Source organism: Nicotiana tomentosiformis, chromosome 2, assembly GCF_000390325.3.
Source record: "Nicotiana tomentosiformis chromosome 2, ASM39032v3, whole genome shotgun sequence".
In the NCBI taxonomy this organism is placed as follows: Eukaryota; Viridiplantae; Streptophyta; class Magnoliopsida; order Solanales; family Solanaceae; genus Nicotiana; species Nicotiana tomentosiformis.
This window is the reverse complement of record NC_090813.1, coordinates 93,612,470-93,639,393: the sequence shown is the minus strand read 5'-3', so window position 1 is coordinate 93,639,393 and position 26,924 is coordinate 93,612,470. Positions and strand designations below refer to the sequence as shown.

Below are 26,924 nucleotides of genomic sequence, written 5' to 3'. Positions count from 1 at the left end.
CTCACTCGTGAACACGTAGGCTAATGCGTGAAGTCCACCCTAGCCCTCATTCTTCTTCGCGAACGCGTGGTCTCTCTCGCGTTCGCGATGCACACTGGCCCTCGCCCTTCGCGAATGCGTCCCTTGCTTCGCGAACGCGAAGAACAAACTCTCGCCTGCCCCAGTTCCCCTTCGCGAACGTGAGACCTCTCTCGCGAATGCGAAGAAGGAAACCAGAGCTGGACACCAGAAATTCTTCAGCTGTTCTCCAAGTCCAAAATTGATCCGTTAACCTTCCGAAACTCACCCGTGGCCCCCGGGAACTCAACGAAATACACCAACAAGTCCTACAACAGCATATGAACTTAGACGAAACCTCAAATTACATCAAACAATACTAAAACCACGAATCACATCCCAATTCAAGCTTAAGGAACTTAAGAATTTTCAATTTCTACATTCGATACCGAAACCTATCAAATCAAGTCCGATTGACCTCAAACTTTGCACACAAATCATAAATGACATAACGGAGCTATAAAAATTTTCAGAACTGGATTCCGACTCTGATATTAAAAAGTCAACTCCCCGGTCAAACTTCCAAACTTAAATTTCTATTTTAGCCATTTCAAGCCTAGTTTAGCTACGGACTTCCAAATAATTTTTCGGACATGCTCCTAAGTCCAAAATTACCATACGGAGCTATTGAAATCATCAAAACTCTATCTCGGGGTCGTTTACACATAAGTCGACATCCGTTCACTATTTTAACTTAAACTTTAAACCTTGAAACTAAATGTACCAATTCATTCCAAAACCTCACCGGACTCGAACTGACTACCCGAGCAAGTCACAATACAGTTATAAAGTACAGAATGAGCAATAAATGGGGGAATGAGGCTACAACTCTTAAAACGACCGGACGGGTCGTTACAGGGGTTATGAGATACAACACTTTGTTTGGGAGGCCATGGATTCACAACATGGAAGGTTATGAGATACAACACTTTGTTTGGGAGGCCATGGATTCACAACATGGAATTACGTTCATGTAACATTAAGCATTATATTGGTTTAAAACTTTTGAAGTGTACTCTAATAAAAATAAATATCGTCATGTCCGTCTTCCTAGAGAATGCCAGATTTTCAAAGTTCAAATATGAGATACAAGTTCATAGAATATAAGAAAAATAAAAGAAGGTAACATGAGCTTGCAGAATTGAATCAGAAGGATAAGTAATAGTAGCAAGTGGATATTTAAGTTTTCAGCAGGCTGATAAGAGTGGTGTAGCCATTAATCACGCTCCTTACTAGTTTTCTACTCTTATTTCACAACTTGGATAGTGACACCAATTTATCAGAATACTGTAATACATTGCACATGAAGTTGAAATAGGATGTCAGATCAAATCATTGGAGAACATGGCAGAGTTTCACATTCACGCATTGGTTGATGTATGGGGTGTAGTATTCTTTTTATATGCTCATCGGAGAAATTTTCTCCGGTGCTAATTTTTGAGGTTGAATTAGTCTAAGTTTTATTTTTCCTTCTTAAAATGGTATTAAAACTAGATCCATCTTTTATACTTATAAATTACTCAATATTTGATCGCCATATTATGTTATTCACACTCCATAAGCATAAGAGGGTATTAGAATATCAATTGATTAAGGTATGGCCGTAGTGTCCTAATATGGTCTGATACAATTGTCACTACATGAATTAAATTTCAAGGTGAGTTAAGTCTATAGTATATTTCAAATCAGACTTTAAAAATATGGTATTTAGGGAATGGTGCGCTAGTAACACATTTTAAAAGTCACATCCGTATACATGGACCAGAAATTTATTGTAGAAAACTGGTATTGCCTTCTCACCGTTGGCTCATTGTGACTCATGAGCAACAAATATGTCATACAACAGATCAGGCAGCTAGGGACGTACACAGCCCCATTGGCGTGGCGGAATGGCGGAGACTGAAATTTAGCTAAGCATATTCAAAATTTAAGATAATACATATAAAAAAAATATTTAACACATACAATATAATTTTTCGACAAACAATGTTCGGAGTATGTGCCTTGGTGATAGGTCCAATGCTGCAGTTCGAGCAGTCAATAGATTAAATTTTACGAGAAGAGTCCAAATATAAATTACTGTGAAACACTGAACATTGAAGTTAGATCACCGTGTGAATAAATAGTGTCTGGTGCGATAAATTAAATGCATATGATGCCTTGACTAGAACATGCGTGAGGCAATTTTCCGACAGCTAATTATATAGGTGTAGCTATCTCCACGTTTCAAAGAAGATCCAACCTCTACTTTGTTTATGTCCTTTCTATGCATTTTTTCTTCTCTGCTGACTTTGGACCATATCCTCAATCAGATATTTTTAGTTTTGAGCAACTGGATTAAGGGAATAAGTAAGAAATCTTATCATATAGAAACAGAGATCAACTACCACTATAAAGCAGACGAATTTCCTCTTAGGAGAAGACACTATCCAAACACACCAACCGAAGATGGAGACGTAAAATCAAGGCTATCTCCTTGCACGTTAAGCAATCAACATTATTTCTAATTAATAACACCAAAAATCAAGGTTGATATCCTATATTTGCTCAGACTCATTAATCAAATGATATCCACATTTTTATATTTATTAGTTCTTGATTTAAAATCTTTTTTATAACTTAATCCATAACAATTTTCACATTGAACCCACAAATACCTGTATTTTTGAGTTACCTCGAGATCATTAGAACTTTCTCTTATAGTTAAATCACCCTTAGTGCGAGTTCGTCTATTGAAGCCCTCATTTTTACTACTATTTTGACTTTCACCACCATCAAAACACCATTAGAGGTGTGGCAAAATTTTCAAAAGTCATGAGATCTTTTTAGATCATAAAAATAGCGCGGGCTAGCCAGGTTTTGGATTGATAATTAAAAAATAGCCAGCGTTTGCAAAGCCATTAAAAAATAGCCATTATTTTTCTGCAACACGGAAAGTTCCAGCATAATATACTGGAGATTAGAGCACCTGTGTATGAACTTCCAACATATTATGCTAAAATAGTATATTATGCAACTCCGTTATATTATGATGGAGCTCCATCATAATATACTAGAGTTCCAGCATAATATACTGGAGTCCAGTATATTATGCTGGAAGTTCACATGTAAAAAATTCGAACTCGAGTATATTATGCTGGAATATTTTCCTGACTTTGAACAGTCTTTTCGTTCAGATTTATCTTTACATGAAAAGTGACTAAATTTCGATTATTTTTTAAATTGTGACTGTTTTTCAATTACTACTTATAAATCTGGCTATTTTTAAATTTCACGCTTATAGATTATTTACACACATTGTTTGGGTCCTCAAATCAAGTCAAGCCTGATACATAGAAGAGCCCAACTGGTCCATGGGCTCTTTAAATGTTGGGCGGGTCAAGAGTGGGCAATAGAGAGGTGGTGAAGCAGTGGGTCCACAAAATAAATAGCAACACGTGGGGATCACAACGTTGTTCCAGTGTTCCTTAACCCTTTTATTTAAGACGCGTTAGTTTCACGGACCATTTCTTCGACAGTTCAAAGGTCGTGGACGTCACGTATTTAGCCTAACAACTCGGCCTCGTATCTCAGAAATTTTAAGACTCCTTCACGCGCTACCCGCACTCCTTTTTGTTTTTTTTTGCGGGTCCTTTTCGCCGAATTCTTTCACTCGTTTTAATATTGGCAAAATGACCACTTAAACTTGCGCTCAATTGTCAATTCGGTACATAAACTTATATATTTCTCATTTGAACACTTCAACTTGACAAAATGAGTATTAAAAAATACATCCAACAATACGTGTATATCAATTACGGTGACATATCAACACATCATATGTTAGACTATTTATTATTTGTCATGTGTTATTTGTGAGTCCCATTTTTAAAATTAATATATTAAATTTCATGTTATTTTCATCACTAAACTCACGTCCCCCCTCCCCCCCCCCCCCCCAGTAAAAGAAGCTATTATCGGCGAAGCCTCCGATCAAGTCCCAAATCCAAGAAACTGATAGACCACCGAAAAACTCTAGTTGGCCGGAGAAGTCACTGATAAATGTCTCTGAATTTTCAGCCACCATTTTCGTCCAAAACCCCTAATTACCATCTCCGTTAAACCTCCTTCCCACCAAGCCATACCAAACAAATCAAAAATAACCCAATTCTATATCCCCTTCCACAAAAATTTAAAGAAATAAAAAGAAAGGAGCAATGACCAGAAAAATTTCTTCGGCACTATAATCAGAGATTTTCTTTTGCCGAGTTGTGTGGATAACCTTTTCTATTTTTCTTCTTATGAAGTCTTGTACTCAATAGCACAGATTAATCTTTTTCAAGTAAAAATTAATAATGGAAAGGGGACGGGGACGAGATGGAATTGCATCACTGGGGATGGGATATAAAACTAAAGAAATGGGGATGGGGAAGGAGGACGAAGTGGGCTGGGAGGAACAGAGGAAGCTTTAGTTTTTTTTCTTTTTTATTTTTTCTTTTTGTTATCTTTTCATTATTTATATTTTTTAAAATATTTTTTCCATCAAAGTATTACACTCACGCGCTTTTTAAGTGTGGTGTGCACACAATTTGGTCATGTCAGCTATGTTGCCTCCACATAGGCATGGTCAACGGTCAAAGTGATTTATTAATTAACAAATATCGGAGTTAGAGTGTTCAAATGGGAAATGTATAAGTTTGTGTACCGGGTTGGCAATTGGACGCAAGTTTAAGTGGCCACGAGGCCATTTTGGCTTTAATATTTGGCTAATATCTTATCTTAACTTTGAAAATGGTAAAGCCTACAGAGATTAACATGTGATCAAGTTACCTATTTAATTGTAATATTACACGAAGTCATTAGTGATGTCTGCTCTTGTGAGTGCGACAAAAAGGAAAGTATGGTTAATTAGTTACTTAATTAATTTGTTTAAATTGTTACTTCACGTTATCTTGCTTTTTAACAACATAAAATAGAATAGTTTGGTTTACAAGCATAAACTTTATGACATAGATTATAATACGATAAATAACAATTAGTGAAATATTATTAACATTGATTAAAATAATTATACTTCAATTTTACATTCTTATCTTATTATGCTTTATCTGTATCCATTTCATTCTAGCACTCATATTCACGTGGTGATGTGAAGGAACTTCATGTCCCAACTCTTAACAAATAAATATTCATAACATTAATTACGATTTGGCTATTTTTACAGTGATAGTCAATCAGCGAATCAATCTCTTTTAGCTAATGCTTAGTCATCGTATTAAAATATGAATTTATGATGCATATTTAATAAATGCGTTTGGATTAAAAATATATTTTGTATTTCAATTTCTTTAAAAACTAGCTTTGAAAATGTTCTTGAAAATTCAGTGAAATTCTACCTGTAAGTTATTTATTGTTTCTAAAGAGGTCTTGTTTTGATTTCCAACAAATTGAAATTCGTTCTTCATTTTAAACATGGTGATTTTAATAATGCAAAGTGAGCCTTTCATTTATTAACACGAGATAAACTAGTTAAACACTACATTCGTCCTAAACAAAAGGAAGACATATTCGTTAATGCAAAAACAATTTAAAAGTCTAAACTAAAACAGTAGAAAAGGTAAAAACAAACCACTTTTTTAAGCGCGTATTCTAAAGGAGAGGTAAATTTGAGTATGGGTAGGTACGTGGCAATAATGAAGGGACGCGGGACCAAGCACCCAGGAAATTTCGTACCAAAGTGCTCATCGACAGTCGAAGTATTTTGTCGTTGACCAATCATCCACTCCTATTAATTCCCAACTCAACAATTAACTAAACCTATTTTTATATAAAGTTGTCCCTTAACTTTTCTACTACTAGTAGTTTCTGTACAAATTGCTGCACTTATATTGATTAGATATTTGATTCCTAAACCCAAATAATAATAAACGTGAATATTGATAATTAGCATCAAGAACCTCTCTGTTGTGTATATATGTTCTTGTTGGTGAGTGATCGACTCAAATTTTGAGAATTTCAGTTCTTGGGGTTTTTTTCTGAGAGCTGAAAGAGGAAAAATGGGAGCATGTGGATCGAAACCAAAAGGGTGTGTGGGAATTAGGGGGCGGAAGTTTGTTCATAGGAAGAAACATAAAACTAGCAGAAGGAGAAATGTGTCAAAGATCAATTCGGCTTCTCATAATCTCAGTAAGATTGAACCATCTGTTTCTTCAGATCTTTCTTACAACAATCCTGCATTTCAAGGTATTCTATTTTTTATTCTCTACTTACTATTTTCTTTCTGAAATCATGAAATTTTAATCCTTAGCTCGTTTTTCAATTTTTCCATTTAAGATTTTTCCCCATCTAGCTCGAAAATAGGTAAAGTTAGAGATGTATTTGTTGATTAGATTCATTAAACAATTTGAGTACCTAGGAAATTCTAGTTGCTCTTTGAATCTAGGTAGTTGATTTCTTGCTATTAGCTTTTACTGACTTGAGTATTGAAATATCTTGTTGAGATTATTTGTTTATGAACTTTTTCATTTTTATGTAGTTTTCTTTTATTGAGTTTCCAATCTCGTTTGGTTTTTGTGTATATTAGTCAACACCCTAATGGAAAATTTTCTATATATTTAGTAAAGATCTTAAATTTCTGTACTTGGAGGCTTATATAGAGCACGACTCAAATTTGTTTTCGTCATATTATGTGCCCTAAACAGGAAATGCAGAGTCTTGGTTTGACCCGGAGATGGTGATTGAATCTGACTGTGACGACGATTTTCATAGCGTTCAAGATGGTAAGTCATCTGCCTCGTTAGAAGTTCAAATTCATTGCATTGTTTAGGTCTCTAATCGATGTTATATTGTAACTTCAAAATGTGCAGTCTTTTCACAAAGTGGTTCTTTTTCGAACGGGGTTTCTCCAAGGTTTTCTGATTTTGTGTATCACAATGGAAATGCTACTTCTGGCCTCCCGGCAAAACATGAACAGTCATTTGGAAGTCAAGAACCAAATGTTGTCAAAGAGGATGCTGCAAAAAGAAACTCATCAGCAGATTCTCAAGTTAAGTCCAACAATCCTCAAATTGAGATGGATGGCCCAAGCCCTGTTGATAAAACGCCCCGAGGCATTGATCAAGGTGGTGGTAAGGTTGAAACAAGATTTTTCCACAATTGTGGGAGTCAGAACCCATGCCTGCCTTGTCTTGCTGGCGTTGCCTCTTCGGATGAAAAGAAAAAATCGCTAAACCCGAGCTCACCACGCACCCGTAGAAAATCATCCCTGACCCAGATGTTATCTTTTAGATGGAGAGAAACAACTTCAAGTTCGGCATTACGTAAGTGCTTTTACCTTGTATATACTTTTAATGGCAGTCAAAGTCTCCAATTGGCTGCTTTTCTTGCATAAACCGCTTCTGAAACCTTAAAAACATTTTGAGATTAGTACTCTATTATTTCATCTTGAGTTGGTCAGTTAGATCAGCTGTAACCTATCTAAACATACATTAAATGATAGTAGTTCTTGTAAGATGAACAAGATTTTGTCTAGTTGATCTGTAAATAGGGTGGACAGCTTTAGTGCTGATGAATGTACTGTTACCATTTCCCAGAAAAATTCATAGATGACAATTGAGGGAGTTAATTTTTCTACATAGAGCTACAATTTACAACTGAATTCGCGCTGACCTTGAAAGTGTAATTGGGTTATGTTACTGACTTGTCTGCTTTTTTATCTCCAGTATCGCCAAAAGCCGTTCTTCAAAGACCAATAGCTGGTTCTCAAATTCCTTGCAGCCCGTTGGGGAGGAAAATGTCCGACTGCTGGTCATCAATTGAGCCAAATACTTTCAAGGTCCGTGGCAAAAACTACTTTAGGTAAGAGAAAGCTTCTGATGATGGACTCTATCTGTTACATGAGATTATATAAGACATGTCTCCAACTTTGTCCATTTCTTTCTTGAGTAAATTCCTTGTGTTTATTTTTGTTCAATTGAATATAGAGATCCCTCTAAATTCTTTGGCAGGGATAAGAAGAAAGAGTTTGCTCCAAACTGTGCTGCATTTTATCCTTTCGGGGCTGATGTATTCTTGTCAGCAAGGAAAATTGATCATATTGCACGCTTTGTGGAACTTCCAGCCATCGATTCATCTAGTGAAGTTCCTGCTATTCTTGTTGTGAATCTTCAGGTATTAGAATATTTTTCTTTTCATATCTTCCTACGAGATTAGACTTATTTTTTATTGCTCAGATCCGGCAATTAAAACCTGCCCAGTGAAGATGCTGGCAGACAAGATTTTGGATAATGTCATGCTATTAATGAATGACTGCTTGTCTTAAAAATTGATTGACTGTTGTCTCATTTCAGATACCGTTATACCCTCCTGCAATCTTCCAGAATGAATATGATGGAGAAGGGATGAATTTTGTTCTCTACTTCAAACTTTCAGAAAATTACTCAAAAGAAATGCCAGTTCAATTTCAAGAAAATCTCCAGGTAAGGATGGTGAATTTTCTTTACATGACTACATTTTCTGATTTCTCAGTAACACTTAGTAAAACAAGTACAACCTATTAATCCAGTAACCGAATATATTTGTTTTTAATGTGTACATACAGATTTGCCCTTTTTGAATAAATTGCTAATTAGTTATTCTTTTCCTTGATCTGTGGGACAGAGATTAATACATGACGAAATAGAGAAGATCAAAAGTTTTCCCATGGATACAAATGCACCCTTTAGGGAAAGATTGAAATTCTTGGGCCGAGTTGCAAACACGGATGATCTTCAATTAAGTGCAGCCGAGAAGAAACTCTTGAATGCATACAATGAAAAGCCTGTGCTCTCACGTCCTCAGCATGAATTTTATTTGGTAGGTTAATCCAAGAAACTTTGTGCAGTTAGCATCATTGCATTTATTTTTTTCTGACTTGGTTATATTTACTATTTAGGCTCTGAGAATATGAGACTTGTAAAAAACAAGACGACTTTTTAACTGTGCCCCTTAAAATATTGACATTTTTCTACTGCATACAAACAATATATCACCTTTTAGCTCTTACGAAAACAAACTTCCAACAAAACCTTTTATGCCTCCTTCAAATAAAAGTCTCTTTTTGCATGATGGTGGAACCTGGACAAAAGGAATATTCAAACAGATATTCGCAATCACATTTTTGTCGTGCAAATTAAACAACTACTTATAACTTTTCATGTGGATATTCCCTCCTTTGCTATGTACAGACATTCATGTATTTTGCATGTAAAATCAAACAAAATTCTCTTGGTGTTCATACTGAAATCTTTAGTGTTGGCTGTTGCAGGGCGAAAACTATTTTGAGATTGATTTAGACATTCACAGATTCAATTACCTCGCTAGAAAAGGAGTGGAATCATTTAAAGACAGATTGAAAAACTGTGTCCTTGACTTCGGTCTGACAATTCAGGTAACTATTAACAACTCTAAAGAGGATTTGGCTACCTTTTGAAGACTTGTATCTGATGTTACTTGTAAATATGGTGCAGGGAAACAAAGCAGAGGATTTGCCGGAAAATATGTTGTGTTGTATTAGAATGAAAGAGATTGACTACACCAAGTATCACAAACTTGGCGTCTAAACCATGGCAGAAACATTTGCAACAGACTCAAATGTTGCGAGCCAGTCTTACTTCATGATACTACACAGAAACCAACTTTTTCCTTGTCTCCAACTTTCATCTGAATGTATAGCCTTGGCCATTTTTTGAATTCTATCCTGTAGTGTATGCTAACACGAAAATTAAGAGAAAAGAGAGTTTTCTTCAACAGTTCGTGTTCCTGACCCTGAGAATGGAAATGAATTGATCGCACAGCTGGTTCATGTTATCCATACTTGTAGCAATTATCAGATGTAACAATCTCGGCTCAAGAGAAGCTAGTAAAGCATTTGCGTTAAACCCCAATTTTATGGGTCCCCAAAAATTGTTAATGAATTTTATCATTTTATTTTCGTTCAGAGAATATTGTAGGAAAAAAAAAATACAAATCTTTATAAAAAGAAAGCCAACTTTTTAACAATAGAAATATTTTAGAAATCTGAAATAAACCGTTTAGTTCTTTATATTAGTAAATAAAGTTTTTTAATGACAACATTAAAGTAATGTATTGCAAATACATGGAACTTGAATTAACTTATACCAATATATATAGTAATATTACTATAACTTCGATGTTTTATGTCTTTGTAATAGTGTTACATTACAAAAGCAAGTATGGAAATAAAGGTTACATTACACTACTTTTTGCATGTGTTTCCCTTATTAAAATTTGATTTTAGACCACTAATTTTATTAAGCCGCCAATACGTTTTCATGACGAATCAGTTTAAAAGATCCAAATTTTGGAAATTTCATATCCTTGAGAATTGAGATCATCTTTGTCAAAACGCGTACCAAATGGATTTCATTTATGTTGTACAAATTGGTTTATTGCTACGAACTGGATACGAGTGTGCACAAGTTCTTGGGGCGGATCCGGTGCATTAGTTACGGGTTCCCGTGAACCCAGTAATATGTATCTGGATCCTATATTTATATTGAAAAATTCATTAAATGTATAAGAGTATTTAGCTTGGAACTCAGTCGGTTAAAATTCTGGGTTAAAATACTGAATTCGCCTCTGCTTGTATGGGTACATTAAGTTTTTTACGCTCCCATCACACCTGTTGAGAAATTTGTGTAACATTGGTCATGTTGTCTTTCACTGTGTAATAATGATTCTTGCTTGTAAAGAACACAATTAGCGTAGAGTTATAACATATGGCACATGAAAATAAGAAAAGAATAAAACAAGAAAAGCTCCAACAAAATCTCTAGGATGCATGAGTTCTAGTGCATCCTCTAAAAATGGCAATGAAAGAGCACCTGGGCGGCTTAATTTTAGATCTAGAAGATGGTTCAGAGGTTGCCGCCGCATAAGAATTTTTATTTGTCTCTGTTCCGACAGATGTGGTGGCAACATTTGAAACCTCGTCAAATTGGATTCTTCTATATTTTTGAGAATTTCCGATTCCATGAGCAGTGGTTGTTGGTGGCCCGCCATCAGCCGTTGTATTGAGTCTGTTGTCCCAAATGCGGCCGGAGGATCCTTGTCGCCGGAATGAAGATGATGATCTCTGTAATGTAGTCATGGATTAATCAAAGTTGTGTTGGAAATATTTGATGAATATTTCTCATTGTTTTTTATTTGGATTTTTGTTTTCCAACTGTTCATTAGTTTTCTAACTAAATTAACGGTTTTTTCTGTGGACTGTTATGTTTTTCATAATTTTCCTCTTTATCTTCTCTGGTTGGCACTTGGCAGTTAGAATTTCCATCTTTACGTATGAAATAATTAAGCCGGGGAGAAAATGGGCATCTTTTTATCCCAGGTTAAAAGTCCATTATAATTAATACTTAAATTAAGAATTTTTACGCTTATGCTAATTTTGACAAGCTAGATGAATCAGATTAGATAAACTCATCAAGCAAGGCAGTGAGGCACAGGGCTCTATAGCACCAGCCACCAAGTTACCAAATAATGTGATAAACGATGCTCTATTCTGCTACTAGCATATGGTGTCTAAAAGGGTAACATAATGTAAAAACAGATACACAACAATTGAGGATACACTTTGCTCTACTGGTAAAATGATATAGAAAAATCCGAGTATGTATTCCTATCATGAGCACACATTACAACTCTTCCTACAATGACCTACAAAACCTTCATAGCCCACCATGGAAGAAGGATTTTTATCACATTCACCAGCAGGCGCAGTCAGGATTCTGATCGACACACTGATCTGTTGATGGTGTGTCGTCAATGGACCTTATATGAATCCACTTCGTAGCAGACTACTTCTCGCCTTCAATGACAGGGCAACTTCCATGCAAACTCAAAGGATCGGTTGTTGCATTAGGATGTACATTGAAAAACAACAATGCATCACCCTTCCTAGGTTTTACTGCAAACAAAACATGGATATGTCAGTATACTTACCATCTCACTTAATTTTGTGTCACTTTTATTCATAGGCAGATGCAGCCCATCTCAATGGGTTCAACTGAATTTCAAAGGTACATTGTTTTAAGTGCTTCACCAAGTTTAAATCTTGGATCCGACTTCCATTTTATTATCTAAATACATAATGTGCCTTACTGACTGAAAATGGCTAATACTACTTCCTACATGAATATGCTGATGGACACCTATAATGTCACATTGAAATTCACGGTGACAAATCGAATCTGCATAGCCATATTTAGCACAATCAGACCAGTCATCACCCTTTGGCTGAGATTCCGCGGCCTGCAGGTTTCAATAACAAAGAAGAAAAGAAAATTTTCGTCTCTAGTATTGTTAAAAAAGAAAAAAGAAAAAAGAAAGCCAGTAACAATTATACAAAACTGGAATTACCTCTGACCAAGGGAAAACTGTTTCTCCACCCTTTTCAACATCGGATAAATACATTAGGACAGTAGCCACGCGATGGCCACCATTTTCTTGATTGACCATGCCCATAAAATAATCATAATGTGGCTCGTTTTTTTGCCCATTTTCATAATGCAATATCTGAATTGATTCTCCATTCTCTGAATAACAAGTTAGTATACAAAGTCAGAAATTCAGTTTAGGCATATAGTGATGAAGCCAATCAACACCACAGATTCCAAAGTACCTTCTGGGAGAAATGTCCAAGCAGCTATTCTGGTCTCCACATTAACAATAACTTCATCCTTTAATGAAGAGAGAAACAAATAAAAAATTAAGTGTTCTTTCTCATCTAATACTTGTAACAATATTAACATTCAACACTAAATGTCCACTAGAGGTAAAGTTCTAAAAAGGAGAAGTAATAGCAACACAGAGAAGAGAGTCAGGACATGAACTAACCTGAGCTTTGACAAGAAACATGCCGGAGCTTGTCCGAACTTCACTTTCTATGCTCTCTCCTGATACATTGTCAGCTACCGTGGATTTCTCCAGTCTACCTTTAGCGTATATAAAGAAGAGGCTGGCTTTGTATATTCTTAGTAAGTAATAGTACTAGAAAACAGTCTTTTATACTACTTAGATAAAGTAATATGTGCCTAAGGAAAATTTTTTTAGTTTGGTAGCTAATTTTGTTGAATTTTTTTGATTTGGTAGTCAACTTTGTTTAATTTCTTTGGTTTGGTAGCCAACTTTGTTCAATTGTCAACATTGAAAAAGGAAAAGTGTGTGCAAATTATCAAATATTGTAGGCTTTAGAGAGTGAGGTTTTGGCTATAAAAGGAGAGTTTCAACTCTCATTTCTACACACCAACAAAGAGATAAAGAAAGAGTGAGGTTTCACAGATAAGATATAAGAAAATAGTATGTGAGAAAAATAGAGAGTGAGCGATATTGTAGTGAGGTGGGAATATCAAAAGAGGGTTATTTCTTTTGAGTATTGTAGTGTTCTTTGGAGTATTTTACTCGGACCTACAAAGTATAAAATTCCTTGCTATAGTGATATCAGTTGCTCGTCTCGGGGTCGTAGTTTTTCCCTTATTTACAATGGTTTTCCACGTAAAAATCTTGGTGTCGTTGTCACTCTTTAATTCTTGTTAATTATCGTATCTCGGTGCTACGTTATTATTCCGCTTTTATTACTGTGAATATTATTTCTGTAGGGGGTCTATTCCCAACAACTGGTATCAGAGCACAAGTTCTGCTCGTTCACAGAAATACTATTCATTATCGGTAGTACTATACTTGGTAAAAAAAAAATGTCAGGAGTAAAGTACGAGGTAGCAAAATTTAACGGAGATAACGGTTTCTCAACATGGCAAAGAAGGATGAGGGATCTGCTCATTCAACAAGGATTACACAAGGTACTAGATGTTGATGCCAAAAAGTCTAATACCATGAAAGCTAAGGATTTGGGCTGACTTGGATGAAAGGGCTGCTAGTGTAATCAGGTTGCACTAATCAGATGATTTGATAAATAACATCATTGATGAAGACACCGCATGTGGCATTTGGACAAGGTTGGAAAGCCTATACATGTCCAAAACGCTGAGTGTCAAATTGTACCTGAAGAAGCAGCTATACGCCCTACACATGGGTGAAGCTATGAATTTTTTGTCATATTTAAATATGTTTAATGGACTAATCACACAACTCGCCAATCTTGGAGTGAAAATCGAGGAAGAAGACAAAGCTATCTTGCTATTAAACTAGTTGCCATCTTCATACGATAATTTGGCAACAACCATCCTGCACGGTAAGACTACCATTGAGTTGAAAGATGTCACATCGGCTCTTCTAGTCAATAAGAAGATGAGAAAAAAGCCTGAAAATCAAGGACAAGCTCTCATCACAGAAGGCAGAGGCATGAGTTATCAAAGGAGTTCGAGCAACTATAGTAGATCCGGAGCTCGTGGGAAGTCTAAGAACCGATCCAAATCAAAAGTCAGAAATTGCTACAATTGTGATCAACCAGATCACTTCAAAAGAGATTGCCCAAATCCAAGAAAGGGCAAAGGTGAAAGCAGTGGCCAGAAGAATGACTACAACACAACCGCCATGGTTCAAAACAATGATAATGTTGTCCTCTTTATAAACGACGGAGAGGAATGCATGCACTTGTCAGATCCAGAGTCGAAATGGGTAGTTGATACAACAACATCTTACCATGCCATACCGGTAAGAGAAATATTTTGTAGATATGTAGCAGGTGATTTCGGCCCTGTGAGAATGGGTAACACAAGTTACTCAAAGATTGCAGGGATCAGTGACATTTGTATCAAGACAAATGTCGGATGCACATTTGTTCTAAAGGACGTGCAGCATGTACCTGATTTGCAGATGAACTTGATCTCGGGAATTGCTTTAGACCGAGATAGATACGGGAACTATTTTACAAATCAAAAGTGGAAACTCACCAAGGGATCATTGGTGATTGCAAGGGGGTTGCTCGTGGCATGTTGTACAGGACAAATGCAGAAATATGCCAAGGTGAATTGAACGCGGCACAAGATGAAATTTCTGCAGATTTGTGGCACAAAAGGATGGGTCATATGAGCGAGAAGGGATTGCATATTCTTGCCAATAAATCACTCATTTCTTATGCCAAAGGTACAATGGTAAAACCTTATGACTACTGTTTATTTGGTAAGCAACGCAGAGTCTCATTTTAGACATCGTCTAAAAGAAAATTAAATATGCTTGATTTAGTATATTCTGATGTTTGTGGTCCAATAAAAATTGAATCGATGGGCGGTAACAAATATTTTGTTACTTTTATTGATGATGCTTCACGAAAATTATGGGTTTATATTTTGAAAACCAAAGATCAGGTGTTTCAAGTTTTTCAGAAGTTTCATGCTCTGGTGGAAAGGAAGACAGGCCAAAAGCTAAAACGTCTCCAAAGTGATAATGGAGGTAAGTATACTTCAAGGGAATTTGAAAAGTACTGTTCGAGCCATGGGATCAGACATGAAAAGATAATTGCTCGAACCCCACAACACAATGGCATAGCCGAAAGGATGAACTGCACCATTGTGGAAAATGTGAGAAACATGCTTAGAATGGCTAAACTGCCTAAGTCATTCTGGGGTGAAGCAGTTCAGACAGCTTGTTACCTGATTAGTAGGAGTCCATTAGTTCCGTTGGTCTTTGACATCTGAGAGAGAGTTTGGACCAACAAGGAGGTGTCCTACTCGCATCTAAATGTGTTTGGTTGCAGAGCTTTTGCACATGTACCAAAGGAGCAGAGAACAAAGTTGGTTGATAAATTTCCATGCATATTCATCGGATATGGAGATGAAGAGTTCGGATACATATTGTGAGATCATGTAAAGAAGAAGGTCATCAGAAGCAGAGATGTAGTCTTCCAAGAAAGTGAAGTTGGAACTGGTGATGATATGCTAGAGAAGGCCAAGAATAATATAATTCCTAACCTTATTACTATTTCTTCTACTTCTAACAATCCCACAAGTACAAAAAGTAGGACCGGCGAGGTTGCCGGGCAGGGGGAGCAACCTGGTGAGGTTATTGAGCAGGGGGAGCAACTTGATGATAATGTCGTGTAAGTGGAGTACCCCCCTCAGGAAGAAGAATAACCTCAACCTATGAGGAGATCAGAGAGGCCAAGGGTAGAGTGATGCAAGTACCCTTCCACAGAGTATGTCCTCATCAGTGATGAAGGGGAGGCATAAAGTCTTAAGGAGGTGTTGTCTCATCCAGGAAAGAACCAATGGATGAAATCCATGCAAGAAGACATGGAATCTTTGCAGAAAAATGGCACGTACAAGCTGGTTGAACTTCCAAAGGGTAAAAAACCACTCAAATGTAAGTGGGTCTTTAAACTCAAGAAAGATGGAAATGGCAAACTGGTCAGATACAAAGCTCGATTGGTGGTTAAAGGTTTCGAGCAGAAAAAAGGTATTAATTTTGATGAAATTTTCTCACCTGATGTCAAAATGACTTCTATTCGAATAATTTTGAGCTTAGTAGCTGGCCTAGATCTTGAAGTGGAGCAGTTGGATGTGAAAACTGCATTTCTTCATGGAGATTTGGAAGAGGAGATCTATATGGAGCAGCCAGAAAGATTTGAAGTAGTTGAAAGAAAACACATGGTGTGCAAACTGAATAAGAGTTTTTATGGGTTGAAGCAGGCACCAAGGCAGTGGTACAAGAAGTTTGACTCATTTATGAAAAGTCAAACTTACACAAAGACATATTCTGATCCATATGTATACTTCAAAATATTTCTAACAACAACTTTATTATTTTATTATTTTATATGGATGACATGTTAATTGTAGGAAAAAACAAGGGGTTGATCGCAAAGTTGAAGGGAGATTTGTCCAAGTCATTTAATATGAAGGACTTGGGCCCAACACAACAAATTCTAGGTATGAAGATAGTTTGAGAGCGAACAAACAGAAAGTTGTGGCTGTCTCAGGAGAAGTATATTGAACGTGTACTGGAACGCTTCAACATGAAGAATGCTAAGCCAGTCAGCACACCTCTTGCTAGTCATCTAAAGTTAAGCAAGAAGATGTGTCCTACAACAATAGAGGAAAAGAAAAGCATGACTAAAGTTCCTTATTCCTCTTCCGTCGGAAGTTTGATGTATTCAATGGTATGCACTAGACCTGATATTGCTCACGCAGTTAGTGTTGTCAGTAGGTTTCTTGAAAATCCTGAAAAAGAATACTGGGAAGCAGTCAAGTGGATACTAAGGTACTTGAGAGGTACCAGGGGAGATTGTTTGTGCTTTGGAGGATCTGATCCAATCTTGAAGAGCTATATAGATGCTGATATGGCAGGTGACATTGATAACAGAAAATTCACTACTGGATAATTGTTTATATTTTCACGGGGAGCTATATCATGGCAGTCGGGGATGCAGAAGTGTATCGCACTCTCTACAACTGAAGCGGAGTATATTGTCGCTATTGAAGCTGACAATGAGATGATATGGTTGAAACAGTTCCTTCAAGAGTTTGGATTGCATCAGAAAGAATATGTCGTCTATTGTGACAGTCAAAGTGCAATAGACCTTAGCAAGAACTCCATGTACCATGCAAGGACCAAACACATCAATGTGAAATATCATTGGATTCGAGAAATGGTAGAGAATGAATCTCTAAATGTCTTAAAGATTTCTACAAGTTAGAATCCCGCAGATATGCTGACTAAGGTGGTACCAAGAGACAAGTTCGAGCTATGCAAAGAACTTGTCAGCATGCACTCAAACTAGAAGACAGTGCTACCTCCTCTAGATGAATGAGACTGGAGGGGGAGATTAATGAGGTCCATCTCATTCAAAAGCCAAAGTAATAGGCATGTGCCTAAGGAAAATATTTTTTGCTTGGTAGCCAACTTTATTGAATTTTTTTGGTTTGGTAGCCAACTTTGTTTAATTTCTTTAGTTTGGTAGCCAACTTTGTTGAATTGTCAACATTGAAGAAAAAGAAGAAAAATGTGTGCAAATTGTCAAATATTGCAGGCTTTAGAGAGTGAGACTTTGGCTATAAAAGGAGAGCTTCAACTCTCATTTCTACACACCAACAAAGAGATAAAGAAAGAGTGAGGTTTCACAGACAAGATATAAGAAAATATTCTGTGAGAAAAATAGAGAGTGAGCGATATTGCAGTGAGGTGAGAATATCAAAAGAAGGTTATTTCTTTTGAGTGTTGTAGTGATTTTTGGAGTATTTTACTCGGACCTACAAAGTGTAAAATTTCTTGCTATAGTGATATCAGTTGCTCGTCTCGGGGCCGTGATTTTTTCCTTATTTACAAGGGTTTTCCACGTAAAACATCTTGGTATCGTTGTCACTCTTTTATTCTTGTTGCTACTTATTATTCCGCTTTTATTAATGTGAATATTATTTCTGTAGGGGGTCTATTCCCAACAAAACAAACATAGTAACTAAACACTCAAGTAATAGGCAGTGTTAATAAGAAATTATTTTCTCTCATACCAAGTAGGAGAAGTGTATACGGGTAAAACCGGGCCTGCTAAACACTTCGATTTTCTGGTAAGCCAAAACGGAACAGAAACGTGACCGTAATGAATCGGAGTCAGAACGAGGAGCCTCATATTAGTTCTCGGGCAAAACATCTGCCCTCAGAGGTATTGTGGGTTATGTCCTCCGGGTCCGGTTCAAGGATTAAGACTTCGGAGGGTATTATCAAACAGCTACACATGACTAACAGAGAGCCTTGATGTCCGTGCCCAACCGGATATCACGGCATGAATCTCGGCAGAAAATCAATGATTAGCAAAATAGAAGATTTTTACCTTTCTTAGAATTGTACTTAGGGTAAAACTCTCCTACTATATAAAGGAGAAAATTTATTATTTATGGGACACATTGTAACACGCATATCAAGACAATTAATTTCAATTCTCTTTGTTGTTCGAAGTTCCTATTCTTGTTCTTAAGTTTTTCATAAGTATAAGCTTGGAATCGAGGGCAGGTTCTTCATCGAGCCATCAACCGAGCTCGGAATCACCCTTAAGTTTTATTTGCTTAATCTAACGTCATTAATCACTCGTATTGAATTAATCCACATATCCTTAAAATCACATATAAATTCAATTGTTATCCGTTTTTTAGGGTAAACAAGTAGTAACTATATTAAATGAGCTTTAATTAATCGCACTACTAAAGGGCAACCTGATGCACTAAGCTCCTGCTATGCGCGGGATCTGGGGAAGAACCGGACCATATGAATCTATTGTACGCAGTCTTACCCTATATTTATGTAAGAAGTTGTTTCCCAAAATTCAGAAAGAAAGAGAGGAATAGAGAGCAGCTGCACAAGAAAGAGGAAAAAGGCTGACGAGAGATGAGATGATCGCACCTTTCATCAGTCAAAAAAATTTCTATATATGAAAGCCCTGCATATAATTCAAATCAATATCAAGCATCAAATTACCCATAAAGCTGCATTCTTTCCAACTGTCGGATATCAGCGATAAAAAGACTAAATATTAAAGGGTAACAAACCTGGGGTGCCATGAAATTTGAGTGACCCGTGTTGGATCAATTGAAGTCGACGAAGAGCCACTCCTCAATTTCAGAATTGATGATTTTCTGGAAGAAAAAAAAAAAGCAAAGGCATTGATAAACATTATTCAAATAAGTAACAGTATACTAACTTGTAAAAGAGCGAGAGATGATAGGAATTACGTTTCTTTATAACTGCTCCATAAGGAGAATCGAAGAGAAGAATGAGAAATGTCTGGGAAAATGGAAATGAAATATAGAAGAAGTAAAAGTCGATAATCCATCACAGTTCAGACAACCACACTTCTATGCTTTGTGCGTAGTCTCTTGTTGCACTTAGAAATGAACTACTTTTTCCTATCGAGAGAAACTTTTTCGTAGATTACTTTCCTGTATGTATTAAGGTAAGTAATTTATGCTACATGTTTCTTCAAATAAGTTACTATGAGAAAAGTTAAGACAATTAAATAAGGAAAGAACTTATGCCTATCAGTCATGATTTCATTCTTATTCTCATTTTAAGAACTTACTATTCTTTAAAAAATACCTTTTAAGAAAGTTGAAGCTTTTATACTGCAAATGGACAATAACTATCCCGATTTTTTTTTTAAAATTCGCATGACTGGCTAAACTAATTAAGAAGAATATGTTCACTCTAAAGATCAAATTGCAATGTTTAAATTATGTAACTATGTGATTCTTGTTTAGTCTGATAAATATACCAATTATAGTTTATTTGTATGAAGATTCGAAGCCAAATGATCAATAACTTTAATGAGTTTTTTTATTTATTTTTTGCAGTTTATTTCTGTTTCTCGTCAACTGTTAACTGTTTAATTCTCTCTACAATTTGGAACATGACCACAAATGAAGACAACTACTAAAGCCCGCACAATATTCTCTATTAGCAGCCCATCACTTTCTTGCGTGCAAGTCCAGGTTTTGTTGTCACAGTTCCATCATTTCCAGCCAAAGCACTGTACTTATCCTTCCTAGTAAAATTAGTGCACTCATACGATAATGTTGCGGCGATTGTCCTCTGTATATAATTCGCCACATCGTGACTTGATTTTCCAGCTCTACAAGTCAAGTCATATGGCAATTTATTCAAAAATGTCACTTCATATGCAGGACTAGGATTCATGAAAAAATAAAATGGGTCCATTCCTTTCCATCCTCTAGCCGTCGTGCCATGGAACATGCTCATTTTATTAGACATAGCAACAGGAACAAGTTCATCGGTCAATTCTGCAAATAAGGCCGAAAATCTAAGTAAAAATGGTTCCCTACACGTTGTCCCTTCGGGGCATATAACCAAATCACCTTCTTCTAACAATTTCTTGATCATATTAGCATCCGTTACACGATCACGGCTAAGACGAACCGTTTTAATAGGTGAAATAATCTCAGATAGCCGTGACAATGAATATGTGACTGCAGGTATGGGCCGGCCAAGGGCTGTTGATAGGAAAATTGGGTCGAGAAGAGTTCGATGAGAGCAAATGAATAAGACCCCGGTTTGGCCCGTGGATTTTTGGGCCGGAGGAGGTGGGTTGCCTTTGACTTTGACTCGAACACCAAGAGCCCAAAAAGCGTAATAGACTAGTGGCATCGGTAGGAGCGAGCCAGCGGCTATGCGCAAGCATGCTAAGAGGAAACCAATTGGGATCCAAAGAATTATCATAAGTGCCATTAAAGGACTTGGTTTTTGAACAAGTCGGCCGTCGTGGAAAACTATAGGCTTTGGTAATTTGTCTTGGTTCAAAGGCTTCACACCAGGTTCTGGTTGTACTATGTAGCTTTCCTGCAAAGAGTAATAGAAGATAAATCATATTATTTCTATCTTAAATGTAAAGAAATTTTATATTAATAATACATTTAAAAACGTAATAGCAGGTTATTTGTCATTTATAAATGATACGATCTTGTAAAAATATAGTACGTAAAACTTCAATTTTATCACTTGCATTGAAGACCTTCTTGTTTGTGCTAGTAATAAGTTATTACTCCCTCGTTTTCATTCTATAGATTGTTGTTTCACTGCATGTCGATTGTCAATAATAAAATATAGGTACAAGGTTTCCAAATAAAGAAGGATCTAAATGCACTAAGTGTATTTTAAGGTGTTTTATAAGGTAACTTGTCCTATTTTCAGGTATAATATTATTATTTTTTTTATGCATGGTTACCTAAAATTTTACTTTTGTGTGGCTTGATATACATTATCTATACTATATTAAAAGTACGAAAATCCTTAGTGAAATGTCGTTCGTCTTTTTTACCATTCAAAATTAAAGTTTACACTAGACAAATTAATCATTTAATTATTTTTTTAATATTTAGAAATATTCATTTAATTAATTCCCTACTATTTATGAAAACTCATTTAATTATTTTTCTAATATATAGGACTTTGAAATCAACTAAATCTTTACTTATTAGTAAGTTTTTTCTTATTTTAGTTATGTAGATTAATTCTACCCAACTTTGCATCTTAAACGTGTGTAGTTAACATTATGACTCAAGGTAGTTGTCACTTTTTCATTTTTGCATTTTACTTAAACATATTGAGGGGTTTGGATTTTGGCACTCTAATAAAGTGAATAAAATAATTAAATTTTATAATTTATTATAATCATATGTTGGTCAATATTTTTATCCGTTGCTAGAGCCGTCAAAAAACGGGCTAGCCCAGCCCAAGCCTCGTAGGCTTTTAAATTTGGTGGGCTAGGTAGGGTCGGGCCGCCACATAAATGGGCCTTGAAATGGCCAGCCCAACCCAGCCCTAAGAGGGCCGCGGGCCGGCCCTTCAATTTTTTTTTTAGAAAAAAGAATTTCTTTACATACTTAAATATTTTTTCGTGACATAGTCGATTAAAAATATAAACAACTTCTGTTTGCTTAGAGCGTACAAAAAGCTTGATATTTGATGATGAATCTCGTAATTGAAATACAAATTCTCTGTATCTCTAACTCTACTTTTTTAAAGTTACATGAATATTTTCTTAATACTTTTCTTTTATTTTTCCCAGATTCAGGGATTGCTTCAATAAGTTTATATGCTGAGATTTTTTAATTTAGGATTAACATCATTTGCTGATTTCATCATTATAGTTCATAAAATTTTTAAAATTCCTAAAATTTACTAGTGGTCAATTTTCTTTTTTGTATTTAAAATTGATATTTTTCTATACTGAAGAGCAATTTAAATATTAATAATATATTAAAGTAATCCAAGCTGATCATTGGCCACTTAAAGTAATATTTTCTTTTAAAAAAAGATTATTATTGGCAACCAAAACTTTTCGAGTTCGTTATTAATTAAACAAAAGAAAAATTAATTTTGTCATATTACATGCATGTCAAAAATTTAAATTTTAGTTGATATGGAAGGGTAAATGAGCAATCTAGGGTTGGGGAATTAGGATTATAGTTAATAGTTTTTTTAGTTTTTACTTTTTTTTACATATTAAATATCTAATAGTTAATTAATTTTTGGCCTACGGGCCGGCCCAGGCCCCAGCCTCAGTCAAGCCTCAAGGGCTAGCGGGCTAACTTGGGCCGGACTTCTAAGCCTCAGTTTTAAATAGGCTAAAAAAAATCTAGCCCAACCCTACCCAAATAGCGGGCTGGGTTGGGCTGGCCTCACGGGCCAAGCCCATTTTGACCGCTCTACAGCTGCAGATAGATTTACATTAAAAAATAAATTATAGTTTAAATATTTTTTTAATATTTAAAGTTTTAAAAATAACTAAAATTTTCTATGTGAACTGTCAGATCGATATTTTTATCCTTTGAACATAAAATTCTTATTGGATAATAATATAGTTATAATAAATATTAAACTTGGGATGATTTAATATTAAAAATTTGAATGAAGAAAAACTATTTCCTCTAATGTTTAGAATGAATAATTAAACTTTTGAACTAATTTAACAAAATAAGTTTTTTAATCAACTAATTAGCTAGAAAATCCAATTAACTTATTTTACAAATTCATCGTATAAGTAATTGCAAAACTTGTAGTGCACATAATAATATTGATGGTAAAAGAAATAAAAAAAATAAAGCAAAATTAGTTACAATATAGTATTGAGAGTCAAATTGATAAAAATACAAACTTAAAGTAATACGGATAAAATAGTAGAAGATAAAATAAATTCTAAATGAGTTATCATTATTTTATTTTTCCTTTGCATTTGTTCAACAAATGATAAGTTCCTATAATTTTTATTATTAAGTTATGTATTAGAAAATATTAACTCAACATCGGTCTTTTTTAGACTTTACATTGTCACTTATTATTTTCTTTTTAAGGAGCTATAGAGCCAACATCTACATTCTCAAATGTCTAAAAGACCAAAATATTTAATTCGTTATTTGACAAATCTTTGGAGAATTGCAATGAACTATTTTTGTGTGATCACTTGTTTGTTTCGAGTATTAAGTTACACAACAACAATAATTTTTGTAAGATATTCCCAAAGAAACTCTCAAAAATCATAATAAGGCATATGAGGACTTCTACGAGCATGATCTTTTCATAATAAGCTAGCTAAATGGGATCAATGTTCAACATTATATAATTTTTTGTAATTTTTATTTTATAAGCTACGTAAAAAATTAGCATGACACCTGTAAAATTTTTGCAATGAATAAATCTTATATTAAAAATATTGGCTAAGATGATTGAAAACTTCTATATTGTCATCTTTTTTTTTATTTATTGAGTTGCTAAATAAAATCAACAATCATCATTTATAGTATTTATGTAGTTTTTAGAAAATATGTATTTATTGAGAATGAATACACGCGTCGCAAGACTAGTGAGAATATAAAAGTGAAACTCGTATAAAATTGTGTTTTTTTCTTAAAATTTTATAAAACAGATTAAAAAAAGAAATAGCACCATAAGAGGTACAAACCTTGCATAAATTCATGAAGGGAAAATCAGTCTTGCGATCACCAAGTCCAATATCAGGTACAGATGTAGAACCAAAGGCCTTTTGAAGTGCCACAGCCTTATTTTCACCTACAAGAATTCCAGGTTTATTCACAAACCCAGTGGCTCTTCCTTTATACGCAGATATCTCTGTCCCAATAACCAAATCAGCACCTAAATATTCCTTCAAAAATGGTTCAACCATAATCCTAGGATTCGCTGTAAGAACACATCTTTTCCCACATGACGAGAAAACACGCCATGTCTCAGGGTGCAAGTCGCTAGAATAGAATTTAGGCAAAACAGCACGAGCCACGGACTCGAGATCGGACACTTTCATCCCAACAAATGTTGCAAAAATTAAGACTCTTATGCCTGCGGATTCGGAGATGAAATAGTAGAGAAGTCCAGCAAAAGGAGATGCTAATACTAAAAAAAGAAGCCTAAAAATACCACCAACTTCAAAGGCAACAAGTGCAAAATAAGGGAAAGAGCTACGTCCAACAAGTAAAGTTCCATCCATGTCTGCTACTACTGTGTGGTTTTCTCGCCCCTTTGATTCACATTGTTGGATTGTTGGGAATTTAGGAGGAGAATTTGAATCTAATTTAGCCATTGATTTATGTTGTATTAAGCACTAAATAATGGCGCTTATCACTTCTAGGGAATGTTCAAATCGATTGACTTTCTTGTGCCTTAAATATAGAGCTTAGCTACGGTATAAACAAGCTGCATTTCATATGTGGACAAACATTTAACGTGATATCCAAAATGGTTTATCTCTCTTTTCTCTTTGGGATTACCGAGATTATCAAGGTTAATGACATAATGTTATTGTCATGCTAATTTTAGCACTACAATTAATTCGTAGTACTATCAAATACGTTCATCGGACATGTTATTTTTCATTCCAATCCTTTTTATCTGTTACTTTAATCAAATTCGGTCCAAAATATTTGTCACTTTAAAAAACTAAGAAAGCGGAGTTAAATTATTTTTTTAATTCCACCCATAATACTCCAAGAAAGCATAGTAGTTACTTATTAAGTAACCATTTAAGTAAGAGACGATAAAGTAATTTAGTAAATAATCTATATAGTTAATGCTATTAAATTCCTTACGGGTTGCCAAAACTTTAAATGACGGGTAAAAAGGACCCGAGGAAGAACCTTACAGAAGCAGTTTGAGGGTTTTGTAAACCCACTGAACTTGTTATAGGTGCACCGTTCAGTTTACATTAATTTCCTAAAAGAGTAGGGCTGCGTATTGTCATGTACTATGTTAATAATACTGAAAGTTGTTAGAGTTTTACCCGACTTAATTATCCTTTCTAAGCCACAATATTCTTGTAAATTCCGTCTCAATAAGACGTAAAGTTAGTTGGGAAATTATATTGACTCGTTATGTAGCATATTCTATAAACATCTTTGACGAACCCGCCAGCGTTTGTCAGATTTCACTCTTGAACACCGGAGTGGAGCTAGTATTTGAGATAACGGATTCGGCAGAAGTCGGTAACTTTTGTCCAAATCATATATTTATGTATACGGGTAAAACTGAGCTCACTGAACACCTCGATTTTCCGGTGAGACAAACGGAGCAGGAACATGACCGTAATGAATTGGAGTCGGAGCGAGGAGCCCCTCGTATCGGGGCTCGGGCAAAACACCTGCCCTCGGGGGTATCGGGGCCATGTCCTCCGGGTACGGTTTGAGGATCAAGACTTCGGAGAGCATTACCAAACAACTGCACACGACTAACAAAGGACCGTGATGTCCGTGCCCAACCGGATATCACGACGTGAATCTCGGCCCGTATCGACAAAAGATCAGTGATTAGCGAAACTGAAATTTTTTACCTTTCTTAGAATTGTACTTAGGGCCTACTATATAAAGGGGAAGCTGATTATTCATGACAGACATTGTAACACGCATACCAAGGCAATTTATTTCAATTCTCTTTGTTGTTCAAAGTTCTTATTTTTGTTCTTAAGTTCTTCGTAAGTGCAAGCTTGGAATCGAAGGTAGTTTCCTCATTGAGCCATTAACCGAGTTCAGAATTACTCTTATCATTGGTTTGGCCATTTATTACGTATTTCATTTACTTAATCTAACGTCATTAATCACTTGTATTGAATTAATCCGCATATCCTTAAAATCACATATAAATTCAATTGTTACCTGTTTTTTAGGGTAAAAAATTTGTTTTGAAAAATTCATTGAAGATGTACAAATTATTAATTTAGAATCCAGTAACTTCAAATGACTAGAATCTCAAATCCATAAACTTTAAATTCTGTATCCGCCGTTACTTGAACATCAGATACATAGATGCTTCTTTCTACATTTTAGTGTAGAACATAGCCATAAATATGTTAAAAGTTCGAAAAGAAATAATTAATTACAATCTTAATGAGATTGCTAAAGTGATCATTAAAAGTAATTAAAGGTAGG

At 35.4% G+C, this 26,924-nt stretch overlaps 3 protein-coding genes across 4 annotated transcripts; 1 reads left to right on the top strand and 2 right to left on the bottom strand.

Moving 5' to 3' along the window:
* Positions 1 to 5,893: 5,893 nt before the first annotated feature.
* Positions 5,894 to 9,822, top strand: LOC104112419 (uncharacterized). Its single transcript, XM_009622339.4, has 9 exons — positions 5,894 to 6,279; positions 6,738 to 6,815; positions 6,903 to 7,355; positions 7,758 to 7,893; positions 8,043 to 8,205; positions 8,385 to 8,513; positions 8,695 to 8,889; positions 9,341 to 9,463; positions 9,543 to 9,822. Exons 1-9 carry the CDS (start codon positions 6,093 to 6,095, stop codon positions 9,633 to 9,635), a joined length of 1,557 nt encoding a protein of 518 aa, XP_009620634.1. The 5' UTR covers positions 5,894 to 6,092; the 3' UTR covers positions 9,636 to 9,822.
* Positions 9,823 to 11,736: 1,914 nt separating this feature from the next.
* LOC104112420 (probable prolyl 4-hydroxylase 7) lies at positions 11,737 to 13,088 on the bottom strand. 2 transcript variants are annotated; one of them, XM_070195778.1, is made up of 4 exons: positions 12,931 to 13,088; positions 12,716 to 12,773; positions 12,454 to 12,629; positions 11,737 to 12,345 (listed from the first exon to the last, which is right to left on the bottom strand). In XM_070195778.1, the coding sequence occupies exons 1-4, from the start codon at positions 12,949 to 12,951 to the stop codon at positions 12,142 to 12,144; spliced, it is 459 nt and encodes a 152-aa protein (XP_070051879.1). In that variant the 5' UTR covers positions 12,952 to 13,088; the 3' UTR covers positions 11,737 to 12,141. The 2 variants fall into 2 exon arrangements, with proteins under 2 accessions (XP_070051879.1, XP_070051880.1); XM_070195779.1 differs by having other exon boundaries at positions 11,737 to 12,001.
* A 7,200-nt stretch (positions 13,089 to 20,288) lies between these two features.
* On the bottom strand, positions 20,289 to 25,128 carry LOC104112423 (glycerol-3-phosphate acyltransferase RAM2). Its single transcript, XM_009622343.4, has 2 exons — positions 24,455 to 25,128; positions 20,289 to 21,333 (listed from the first exon to the last, which is right to left on the bottom strand). Exons 1-2 carry the CDS (start codon positions 25,085 to 25,087, stop codon positions 20,434 to 20,436), a joined length of 1,533 nt encoding a protein of 510 aa, XP_009620638.3. The 5' UTR covers positions 25,088 to 25,128; the 3' UTR covers positions 20,289 to 20,433.
* Between the last annotated feature and the right edge of the window lie 1,796 nt (positions 25,129 to 26,924).

Coding starts and splice junctions, on each gene's coding strand:
- LOC104112419 (XM_009622339.4), top strand. CDS start 6,093: ATGGGAGCATGTGGATCGAAACCAAAAGGGTGTGTGGGAATTAGGGGG. Junction 7,356..7,757: donor AACTTCAAGTTCGGCATTAC/GTAAGTGCTTTT, acceptor TTTTATCTCCAG/TATCGCCAAAAGCCGTTCTT. Junction 9,464..9,542: donor ACTTCGGTCTGACAATTCAG/GTAACTATTAAC, acceptor AATATGGTGCAG/GGAAACAAAGCAGAGGATTT.
- LOC104112420 (XM_070195778.1), bottom strand. CDS start 12,951: ATGTTTCTTGTCAAAGCTCAG. Junction 12,630..12,715: donor TTGGACATTTCTCCCAGAAG/GTACTTTGGAAT, acceptor CTTGTTATTCAG/AGAATGGAGAATCAATTCAG. Junction 12,346..12,453: donor CAGTTTTCCCTTGGTCAGAG/GTAATTCCAGTT, acceptor TGAAACCTGCAG/GCCGCGGAATCTCAGCCAAA.
- LOC104112423 (XM_009622343.4), bottom strand. CDS start 25,087: ATGGCTAAATTAGATTCAAATTCTCCTCCTAAATTCCCAACAATCCAA. Junction 21,334..24,454: donor CCTTCATGAATTTATGCAAG/GTTTGTACCTCT, acceptor TACTCTTTGCAG/GAAAGCTACATAGTACAACC.